Source organism: Sinocyclocheilus rhinocerous, unplaced genomic scaffold (genome assembly GCF_001515625.1).
Source record: "Sinocyclocheilus rhinocerous isolate Xijiao unplaced genomic scaffold, SAMN03320098_v1.1 scaffold1083, whole genome shotgun sequence".
NCBI classification, from domain to species: Eukaryota; Metazoa; Chordata; class Actinopteri; order Cypriniformes; family Cyprinidae; genus Sinocyclocheilus; species Sinocyclocheilus rhinocerous.
Window position 1 is genome coordinate 404,040 of NW_015639508.1, and position 11,916 is coordinate 415,955.

The 11,916-nt window shown below is 37.2% G+C and overlaps 1 protein-coding gene across 1 annotated transcript in view; it reads left to right on the forward strand.

Moving 5' to 3' along the window:
* Positions 1 to 7,775: 7,775 nt before the first annotated feature.
* Positions 7,776 to 11,916, forward strand: part of LOC107751257 (acetyl-CoA carboxylase-like) — a 69,751-nt gene continuing 65,610 nt past the window's right edge. The window contains 2 exon segments of the mRNA XM_016566937.1: positions 7,776 to 7,939; positions 8,925 to 9,180. Of these exon segments, the coding sequence (XP_016422423.1) occupies positions 8,954 to 9,180 (227 nt within the window). The 5' untranslated portion in view covers positions 7,776 to 7,939; positions 8,925 to 8,953.

The window sequence follows — 11,916 nt, forward strand, 5'->3', positions numbered from 1 at the left end:
ATACTGTATAGTATTATACAGTTATGAAATGTTATTTTAATTTCTTTTATAGTGCTACTGTATAACCTTTAGAATTTGTAGAAAACCTCCAGAATGCATTGAAAATCTACAGTAACATACTGTCAACCTTGTACACAGTACTCAACTGTTGAGAATACAATATAATACTGTGAAAACAACTAAATCTACAGTAACACACTGTACACAGCTTATACAGTAAGAAACTGTTGAGATAAACAATATAATACTGTGTAAACAACAGAAATCGTTTACAGTGTACTTAGAGTGTTCATTTCAGCTGGAAACGGCAGTGAACTGTATGTAGGCACCTTTTTGGAGTTTTGCAAAAATGTATGTAGAGGTACAGTTTTCCAATGAGCGGTATCTGTTACCTGCTTCTGCCCGTCCACCGCTCAGCCCCCTCTCTCAGATGCCATACAAACTATCGGCACACATTGTCGTTGGGCAGCAGTCACCATGGAATGCAGATCAGTCTACATTAAGCTTTCCCTTTCTCCATCGATTTCATCACCATCACACGTCAGGACAGAAGCGCACCGCATGCAAGAGTGCCTCGCTTCAAAGCTACGGCGAACCGTGATCATTCAAGCTCAGAGACGGCTATGGGGTTCAGGGGTCGCACCAGCGGGCGGATGGATTGCTAGTGACTTTAACACACTCCTGCAAGCCCACACAGGTAGCCTGACACCCTGATATCAGCCCCAGTGGATAGAGAGCTGATCCAGCCTCGCTCTAACACTGCCACCCTGACACCAGAGAGTCAGTGCCATGTTTCGACCGTGTGAAATCTCACACTGCCCGTTACTCGGGGCCACGGAGGCTCAACGTGTTGGCAGAGCACACTGCGGCCTTTCTGATCCAGAATTACTTTCTGCACCTTGACCCAATAAAAACTACAAACCAGATCTGAGAACACTGCAAAACTCAGAATTCTGCCCAGTCGTATCCAGGCACAAAGTACCTGTCTGTTCTCATCATGCCATGGACACCAGCGGATGAACTCCATTCAGAATTTATCAGCAAACCTCTGGGTAAATGCTTTAATTAAACTGGAGCCTTGCTTCAAAAGCTGCATTCAAGGACGTCAATCAGCACCAGAAGGATGGAGTGAAACCAGATCGTGGCCTTATCACAGAGATGTAGAGACCAGGGCCTCTGTAGCCATTGTTACAGTCTGCCAGTCCACAGGAACGTGTAACTAAAGTCACCCAGCCTCATTGTGCCACTAGTAAGCAATATGTTCCACTGTGTGATGGGTGAAGACATCAACACAGATTCTTTTCATTGGTGTTTGTGGCATCTGCTTTGAGGGGAAAACAATGTGTAATGCGCAATGTTGCAACATCTCATTTAATGTTCTATACTTGTTCTATACCAAAAATGAAAATTTGGTCATCATTTTGTGTCATTCCAAACATGTATGACTGACTTTTTCTGTGAAACACAGATACAAACATATTCTGCAGAATGTTTCAAGTGTTTTGTCCGTATAATGAGAAACAATGGTGTAAAAAACAACACTGGACCTCACGGATCTCTATTGTATGGACAAAAATACAAAATGAGTCATTCTTCACAAAAAAGTACATGTCTGGAAAGACATGAGGCTGTGTAAATGATGATTTTCATTTTGAATGAGCTCTCTATCATGTTGTGTAAAATATGATGCAAAAATATTAAACTAGTCATTTAATCAGATCTAACAAGCTGTAACCACTTGGAATCTGATAACATTAATCTACAGGATAGTGTGTATCTCTCATAAATCTTGTAACTTCTAGTAAATACAGTTATCAATATAGCAAATCCCTGTCAATGTTGCCAAAAAATAAATAAATAAAACATACCTATTGGCTAAAACGTGTTAGTTAGCATTACCATGCCTTGGATAAGCATTAGTATTTGCTGTGTTAACAGTGGTCTCTGCTGGCCTCTACTGGAAAAAAATAAAGTGCTGAAGTACAGCCAGAGTTTTACTACCTAACTAACTTAACAAAATAAATACATAAATGCCAACAGCTGTGATCATATGCTTCAACTTCTGTTGGCAAATTTGCTGGACTCGTGTTGCTCCTGACTTGACTTTGACTTGATTTAATGTTATTCAAGAAAAGACATCTGTGGTTCTCAGTCAGATGTGTGGAACAAACACGCTAGTAAAGTACAGATAATACAAGAAATCATATTTCCTTCAGTCCAAGCATAAAACAATATCAAATCAATGTGTTGTGCAAATGAGAACGTGTTGATTCAAGACCACAAAAGTTGCTTCCCAGTATGTGTCACAAAAGTAATTTACTAGTTACCAAACCCAGTGATTATACGCTTTTAGATTGGTGCTCTTTTTTCTCTAAACAGGTACTGAGTGTCTAATCAGCTTGGACAATTATCAGCTGTGCATTTTGTGCTGTTCGGTGCAGTGCTGTAAGATGCTTCATCTGGGTCCTTTTTTCCTCCCATTCTGTAAATAATGTTTCATATTAAATGCTGCAAAGGTACAAAAGCAAAAAAAGAAGCTTGTATGAAATTTAGCAGGTTTAATACCTCCACACTAGCCATAATTAGTAATGTTTTTAATTAGTGGGTTAGGTTAGCTTACTGCATATTGAATACTGTAGCAAGTGCAGAAATAGTTTATGGGAGACAGGGACAAGTTGTCATATTTTATGTTATAAATTTTATGTTTTGGCACATGTACTGTACCTTAAAAAAAAGATGTGCAAGAAACAACCATATGGGCTAAGATTACACAACCTTCCATTAAATAGCCCTAGAGCAGCCAAATTGTGAAACACAAAATAATAACTCAGTACAGGCCAAGGATATCACCGACTTTTCTTTTGGCTTTTAACAACTTTTATATGTATTCTGCTGCCCTATGTATTCTTTTGTATTCTGCTGAAGAAAAAAAAACAGTTCATGAGAATCAGTCAGTGTCACTTGTAGTGTGACAATATTGCCAGCATATGGCAGTGCTAAATTGGGTTTTGTAGTTCAGATCTGATGTCTCGTTGCATTCTCCTCAAATATATAAAATGGCATTGAAACAGGACATTTTCTAAATATACTTTCATTATGTTGCCATTTGGCAAATATTAAAGTCTCACTACATTTACACGTGCTCAAGTGAGGATACATTTTGTCATCAAAGTACATGTTGCTACATCTCAGGCTTTGGTAATTCAAAGCAAATAAATCAGGAAAACTGATGAAATATTAGCCTAAGTTTTAGATTAGTCAACAATTATCCTGTGTGGATTTAAAATGACCTGAATGTGAAACTGACCAATGCTATTTTAAAATGACCTGATACCTGAATATGAAACTGACCAATGATATATTGTTGTAGGCAATCCTAGATCTCTTTTAATGAACAGCGGTTGGCTGACAGAAAAGATTCAGTCTTATTTTGTGCTTTTTACAGTGTTATTATCACCATTATCAATCATTTGTTTGCACATAAAGAAGTGATAGAACAATAAGCAGTTGATATACAGTGCTAATTGACCAGTTAATATAAGCCTTAACTCTCCCTTTAATCAGCACTCAGTGTCCAATTTGAAATATTTTGAATAATTTTGAGTAAATACCATAAGTGCATATATGAGTTAAATAAATTAATTTATTTAAATTATATGTAGGCTACATACATCCCCAATGACCCTACAGAGGATCTGCGGCTTTGGAGAATGGATGAATGTACCTACATATATCGCAGTTGATATAGCCTGTATTATACATCGCCATCACCCACCCTAGCTGAAGATATGGATTGTTATACATTATATATCTATTATTTAACCAGCTTGTAAGTATAAATAAATTGTCTAATAAATGGTCATTCTGATTCTGACTTTGCATTATATGTTGCAATATATGTTTCACAATGTATAACTGCAAGATTTACAACTAAATGATTTACCCAATATCTGGATCAGGCTTCTGTGTCTCCAGTTAGGTCGAACAGGTCAAGGTTGCACCTTTTGAAATACTCTGATCAAATCAGCAAATTTGCTTACAAATCAGAAACATGTTCTAAAGTACAACAATGATTATCAACTGCTGGGTGCCAATAAAATGTGAGGGATTTGTTATGTTGGGTTGACAAAGGCTGTTATTGTACAAACATGGATTAAGTTTTTTCCACAACTAAAATTTCTTATGGACTTACATTCACAGAATGTTCAGAGACTGAATTTGACTATCTACTTAACAATAAACATTTGAAATGGCAAAGAACCACCCGAAGAACAACCTTAGAGAACAATCTATAATTTCCTAAATTTCAAGGCCACTGCTTAGTCCTATTTGAAGTTATCCTAACAGGAGTAGAAGGGCAGTTTTTCTAAACTTATTAGTATTCTGAAGCACAGTATAAAAAAACCGTTATTGCGATATTTTAAAAATAAGTCTGATCAAAATTAGACAGAACACTTACAGACACCTCCAAGTAATTGTTGTTAATCTGGCACCTGGTGGTAATTTCCTTAAAGGGATAGTTCACCCAAAAATGAAAATTCTGTCATTAATTACTTACCCTCATGTCGTTCCAAACCCGTAAGACCTCCGTTCATCTTCAGAACACAAATTAAGATATTTTGATGAATTCTGAGAGCTCTCTGACCCTCCCATAGACTGCAAGGATACTACCATGATCAACGTCCAGAAACGTAGCAAGGACATCGTTAAAATAATCATAATTTTACGAAGAGATTACTTTTTGTACACAGAGAAAACAAAAAGAACGACTTTATTCAACAATTCGTCTCCTCCGCGTCACCCTGGCGCCATTTTGGAGAGTATCCACTGAACGTAAACAACATATGATGTTCTGTGTCAGCCGCACCACACGGATACGTTGTTTTCGTTCTGATCAAAGTGTAAACAACGTAGACAACGTATCCGTGTGGCGCAGCTGACACAGAACAGCATATGTTGTTTACATTCGGTGGATACTCTCCAAAGAAAAGTATTCTTGTAGCTTCGCAAAATTATTGTTGAACCACTGATGTCACATGGATTATTTTACCGATTCTTACTACGTTTCTGTGTGTTGATCGTGGTAGTATCCTTGCTGTCTATGGGAGGGTCAGAGAGCTCTCAGAATTCATCAAAAATATCTTAATTTGTGTTTCAAAGATGAACAGCGGTTGGAACGACATGAGGGTGAGTAATTAATGACAGATTTTTCATTTTTGGGTGAACTATCCCTTTAATTATCTGACAAACCATATTTAACTGGCAGCATTCCTCCAATTTTCACTGAGATTGCATGATAGCGGGCTGCTCTGAGGTGACTGAAACCCTGCAAAAGGAGGTTCCGGGATGACCCTTTAAGCCACTGCAAGAGAAGTTTGTCATTCCAAATCTGTGATTTCTAGAAAATTGCAGCTTTACAATGACACTGATTTATTCAAGTCCTCAAAAGGGCTTGTCGTCCACAACAGGAGTATCCAGAGACTCCCAATAGGGAATCGGTTCAACACTGCAGCTGGAATTGCTTGCCAGTTCAGCAAAGAACAGGGTATGGATCGGTCTTGGCACATTTAAGATAAGTCGGGTTGAAAGTGCACTCTGCGGTGACGAGGCCTCTCATCAGCAGAAAGAATCAAAAGGCTAAGCTCACCTTTGCTGAGGAGCATGTTGTGTCGACAGAGGAGAACTGGACCAAAGTTCACTTTAGTGACGAGAGCAAGTTTAATTTATTTGGGTATGATGGGAAACATTTTGTTCGGTGTCAGACTGAGGAAAGACTGAACCCTGAGTGCCCTCTTATAGCTACATGGCAGAGTGAATGCAAATGTATATCTCCCAACCAGTCTGCAATTTTCATGCAAATATAATGATGAAAAATGAAATGGCTGGGTCAGAGTCCTCATCTAAACCCAGTTGAAAATCACTGGAAAATCCTTGGTGACAAAGTGGCCTCTACACTATTCATTTCTGACAGTTATAACTCTCTAAAATTTTAGTTGTAATCTTCTTTCGTGCTACAGTGGTTACTGTTCTCTAATTTTGATCACTGTGTTTTCCACAAAATAAAGTTTTTTTTTTTTTAAATGCCTTGGACATTTTTTCCACACATTTTAGTATAACAGTGGTATACCCACAACTTATATTCCTTCAAATTTTGAGCGATGAAGATTAACAATATTTTAGAAAAAAAAAAATCAAGTATTTATAGATTGTTCTCTAATTTTGATCTCCACTGTACAGTCCACACTAAAGGCATAGTAACTGCTAGCTGCTTTATTCAGTTGCACCATTTGTTCTTAAGGCAGAATGTAGCTAGTAGGTTGCAGGCTCTCTGTAAAGTAATGCATAGTCGCGCAATATGATGTTTACCTGGGATTGAACATCTTTTGCTTGACGTAACAGTAAAAATATGTTTCCACTGAAATGCAACACTACTTAATCATTAAAAACATAATAGGCATTTATAATATATAACTTTCAGAAACTGTATTTGAAACGAATAAGGATGAATAAATAAATAATGGGGGGAAAAAAACATTAAAAAAACATAAATTACATTTATTTATTATGATTTTATTTGACATGCACAACATGAACCGATGCACACAGAGGTGTGCTTTTTAGGTTAGGTTTGTGTTGAAGAGTTGCTGATAAAGTAATTTGTTCACATTGTTCTCTCCTAAAAATGTAAACATGATTCTCAACATTATCATATATGTCTAAAGAATTGAAGTCTCTTCGTAAAACAAGAGTTTATTGATTAATTCATTCAATATGCTATTTTATTCCAATCGTTACTCCTTTTCAGAGGCTTACATAATTATTTAGTTTATACGTAGCTACATTTCAACTAAGTTTAATGCAAAAATATTTAGTAGTGCCTAATTTGTAAATTTTTCGAAGCCCCCGTATCACCTGTTTTTTTCTTAATTAATTTCTTATTTAATTTCTATTTATTTCTTTATTGTTGTTCTTTTGCAGTTTATGTACCTATTTAATTATTTCTCTCTCTCTCCCTTTTTTTCTCTATAAACATTCTATTCTGACCTTCTACAAATGGGCCATTCTACATATATATTAGGAAACGCATAATAGAGATGTACACATACGCAACACAATTGTTACACAAACACTTCACATAACTACATGTACTTCCTACTTTGTTTTACGTGTTTTGTATTGATAGTATAGTTTACGCATGTTTTGGCTCATGTACTGCTTTAAAATCCTTAAAAAAAAAAAAAAGACTAACTTCTTGTAACTCACAGCTGGTGCAATGGCCCCTGAACCCCCTGTACCCCCACTTTCCCCCCTACTAGCCACACTCTGCTCTATCCAAGGAATACTTAACTATGGAGCTCATCTGTCTATACCTATCCCATCTACAAACTGCCACTTTAGAAAACCTTCCTAGTAAACACAAAGCTTTCAACATTAAATAAAAAACTACATCAGGCCTAAGTATAGTTTAGATTTTACATTTTTGTGTGTATGTGTGTAGAATGTGTCTGTTGGGCCAGAAAAGTCTTGCAAGCAAGACGCAGCGTTGTAAAGTAAAATCATAGATTTAACAATGGCAACCCTTCTATGACAGAAAACACGTGTGTCTAACGAAGCGTCAAATCATTGGGCACGCCTTCTTATTTATTTGCATGCGTGACCCCGCCCCGACCGAGACGCGCAATACGATTGGTCCGTTGATACAGCGTGAGCGGTTGCATCGGTGAGGTCAAAGGACGACGTCCAGAAGTAACCCCTCTTGCATCACACCACCGTGATGCTGCTGTCAAAGAGGCTGGGACTCCAGCCTGTACCATTATGCTGCTATATAGCCTATTAGCCATCACCGGAGCGGAGATGTGCTTCAATTAGGAGGGAATTCAGTCGATATTAAAACGTCGGTTTACACGCCTCAGAATTGCTTGCAGACTCTTTTCGCACGGTGAGTACAAAAGCTTATTACCGGGACCGAGTGCCTGCTAACTGTAAGGCTGCACATGACACTGTAAATATTGGACGGATTTCTAAAACATCAACAGCGACTGCGACAGCGATGAGGAGGGTTTGTGACGAGTTAGCATGTGTGCTAGGTTGAACCGATGCCACTGTTTCTCGGTCAAGGTGGAGACAGGAAGTTTACAAGTTTGAAAGATGAAAAAAGGATGACTATCATGCTGATTGAAGGGAGCCGGACGGTTATGAACTGTTAGCTGAAATGAGATCTAATTGTAAGTGTTAGTTTATTGAAAAGGAGTTTCTCACATATGGTTGAGGGTCCGCGATGGTGAGACCCGTTGATCAGGTTCATCAGGCTGGATGAGGTGCGGTTGTAATTTTACAAGTGTCAGTCCTGCAGGTGAGTTGCTAAATCGAGGTACAGTAATCAGACAGGTTCACATGGAGTCAAACGTACGATATGGGTAAGATACAATAGCGCTACTGTTACAGAGCTTGTGATACATTGATGGGAATTGGGAACCAATGATAGTGCCATGGTCTTTCCATGTGTGACATGGTACTCCGTAACGATATTTACTTCCGTGGTATTTTAATGTGTAGAAACATAATATTGCTATGGTACCATGCCCATAGAACATAACTTACAAATAGATACCAAAAATACTATGATACTAAATAAATTTTTAGCAACATATCATGTAAATATCATGGTAAAACAATTAAAATAAATCTTTAAATGAAATAAAGGCAAAATAAAAACATTAGATGAAAAACTTAGAAATCAGAATTTTACAATGGGAACTAACTGAAATAATTTGAAGTTAAACTTCTAAAATTACTTAAACTGAATTTTTTTTTATTAGTAACAATGTGTTTAAGTCAAATATTTAATTAAGACATCTTTTTGTCATAGTAACTTTTGACTTGATGACCTGATGAACTAATGCATCTTCTCTCTCCTTGTACAGTGCTTGCAGCCTGCCAGCGTGGCCTAAGTATGACAGAGCAGGACTCCACCGGGAAGAAGCTTCCAGCAGTGGCTGCACTGCACTCTCACTTCATCGTGGGTTCTGTGTCTGAGGAAAACTCTGAGGATGAAACCGCAGGGAAGCTGGACCTGCAGATGGAGGAGAATACGCGCTCCCTTTCCCCCTCTTCGGTCAGTTCAGACAGCACTTATGAGATGGGCTTCGACAGCCTGGACGGACCCTTGCACAATATGAGGTCAGAGATGCTTGTGCACTCATTTGCAGTTATTGTGACATGGATGTCCACTTTCAGCATGTCTGTATGTATCACGCTTGTTCTGCCTGGTGCTCGAGATCAGGGACGTGGCCTTTGAAAAAGACTAGTTTCAAGATAGCTGGTTGTCTAAATAAATGATTACATTTCTTAGCCCATGTGTGAATGAGGAAGGTATGCAGCAGCGTTGTGCAAAGTGGTGGGTTGAGGATACTGGGTTCTTCAAGGTTCTTCTGGGTTCATCACTATGCTGTGTGTGAAAATGTGCACAAGCGCCTTTCTGTGTGTTTGGGTAACTTCGGTTGCACTGCCAGTCTTTGGCAGTGTTTTACATCTCAAATACCCACTGGGGTCTCACACAGACATGCCATAATGGTTGTCAAAGTAGTGATGCTTCAAGAAAAGATTGAAGTTAGACAGGAGGCTATTTTATTTTTTCATTCAAAGTTGAAGTAATTTTGTTGTGTATTTTTGGCATTCTTATTAGTTTTTTTTTAAATGTCTATGTTTAGTATGTTTTATAGGGATGTGCATCTCATAACTGAGGATGCGATACGCATCTCGATGCATAGCTAACAATACAATACATTAAAGATAGATATGAAGCAGCTACTGATGCGATACGATACGATTCACCACTATTGCGATGCAGTGCGATTTCGATTTGATTCAACACAATGAGATTCGATGCAATACGATGCAATGTAAAAAAATATGATCGCTTTTATTTCTTTGGTTCAGACAGACAGCAAATCATAAATTAACTTAAGTGTCTTCTGACTTCTAACGCCTCAATGCCTGTTTCATAAAACAAGTTTACCAAATAAGCCAGGCTTATTTCAGTTAGTCTGACTCATTGTCAAATGATTTGGTTCCATAAAGCAAATTTAACATATATCAACCTCAGTCATTGTAGCAACTTATGCTGGGAAACTAACCTGGTCTGGGGCAGGCTAACTGTCAGGCTAAGCTGAGCTCCTCTAACACTGACCAATAGGAACGCAATGATATTACCGCTGACTCTCTCACATACTATTATAACAGCCTTTCTCTCTGGTTTTATGACAGCTGTACCTTTTATAGATAGCAGAACATTAGAATATTACAATGTAAAATTGCTCTTTAAAGCATTAAAATCACTAAATTAAAAATCAAAATAAATGAAAAAAGACTGCATTTTAACTGCTTTAAGAAACACACATTAACTCATTTGAGCTTAGTAATTAGGACTGTATTAGCTTACATGTTATTTACCCATTACAATAGTCCCTTTACAGTTACTGCTATCATAAAAATACACTCATATGTAGTAGGGATGGGCGATATGGGCAAAAATTCATATCTCTGTACTGTATGTAGGGTTAAAATTCTACAAAAGGCACATTTTAATGTCCAACAACAAATATCTTAACAAAATGCATATTTTACTCAGAATTATTGCGCTATTATTCTATTGTGCTCCATCTGAGCGCTCGTTCACTTGCCCACTCCTGACAGCAAAACTGATATGTTTGCATGACTTTCTAACATTTACAGATGAAGAATATACCTGTGACATGTCAGTTATGCACTGAGGAAAACATCAGTCTCAACGTCTCCAATGCATTAAGCAGCACAAATATATTCGCTGTTTGCCATGGTGGATCGATTTGATCCATGATCTATATTAAGGACTTTAATAACCGCTTTTCCTCAGGTCTCCGTGTTGATGCGTCATATTCACGCAGCAGTGATGAGAGAACGTGCTTGAGAAACAGTTTAGAGAGGAGAAGTCAATCTACATATAAAATATTGTCACAGATTATTGGTCACTTTCTAAACAATAAAAGTATATAATAAATAGTTTTTTACCGATGCAAATATGTTAGAAACAATGCATCGTGATACAAATGCCAACTTGTATCCGATGCACACTTTTTTAAATCGATGCTGCGCATCATTAACTTTTTATGCCAATGCACTGAGTGAATCGGTAAATCTTTCCATCCCTAATGTTTTAGCTTTTAGTTTTAGTCTATTTAGTTATTTTAGTGCTTTAACTTGCTGTAAATGAAAATAAGCTGAAATAAAATAAGTTTGAGTGTTTTTTTATATTTATATTTTTATATTTTAAGTAATATTTTTTATGATTTTAGTTTTAGTTAATGATAACCTGATTTTACATAATAATATATTCTCAAAGTAAACAATTAATTGAAATATATTTTTAGTGTAATCATATTTGACAAAAAAAAGCTTAATTTCACAAAGGAAACAATTAATGATGGGTGTTAAAGCATAAAATCAACATCAAATACAAAATTATGGAAATCTATTAGGATGTGATATATTACGCTCTGAATGTTATTTTATTTTATATTTAATTTAAATTTTATCTCAGATTACTAGATAGAGCTGTACTGGAATGAATAATGAAATATTGAATTTTGCATCTTGATGACATATTAAAAAAATACTACAGAGTAGGCTTGCCGCGATAGACGGTGCTGACGGTTATACCGATGTTAAGCCGCAACACCGGTTGCGTCACTTGCCCACCGACCCCCACCGTCGTTTTGATTTTTTATAGTAATAAAAATCATTTAGTTCAGTAAAAGAACAGACACTACAATTAAAAACTGAACTTGTTTGCTCAATGCAACGTGCCGAACGACAGTCGCATCACAGATCAGGTTTCATTTATCCAGTGAGGAGAGTGAGTCGAGCTGACTGACAAGA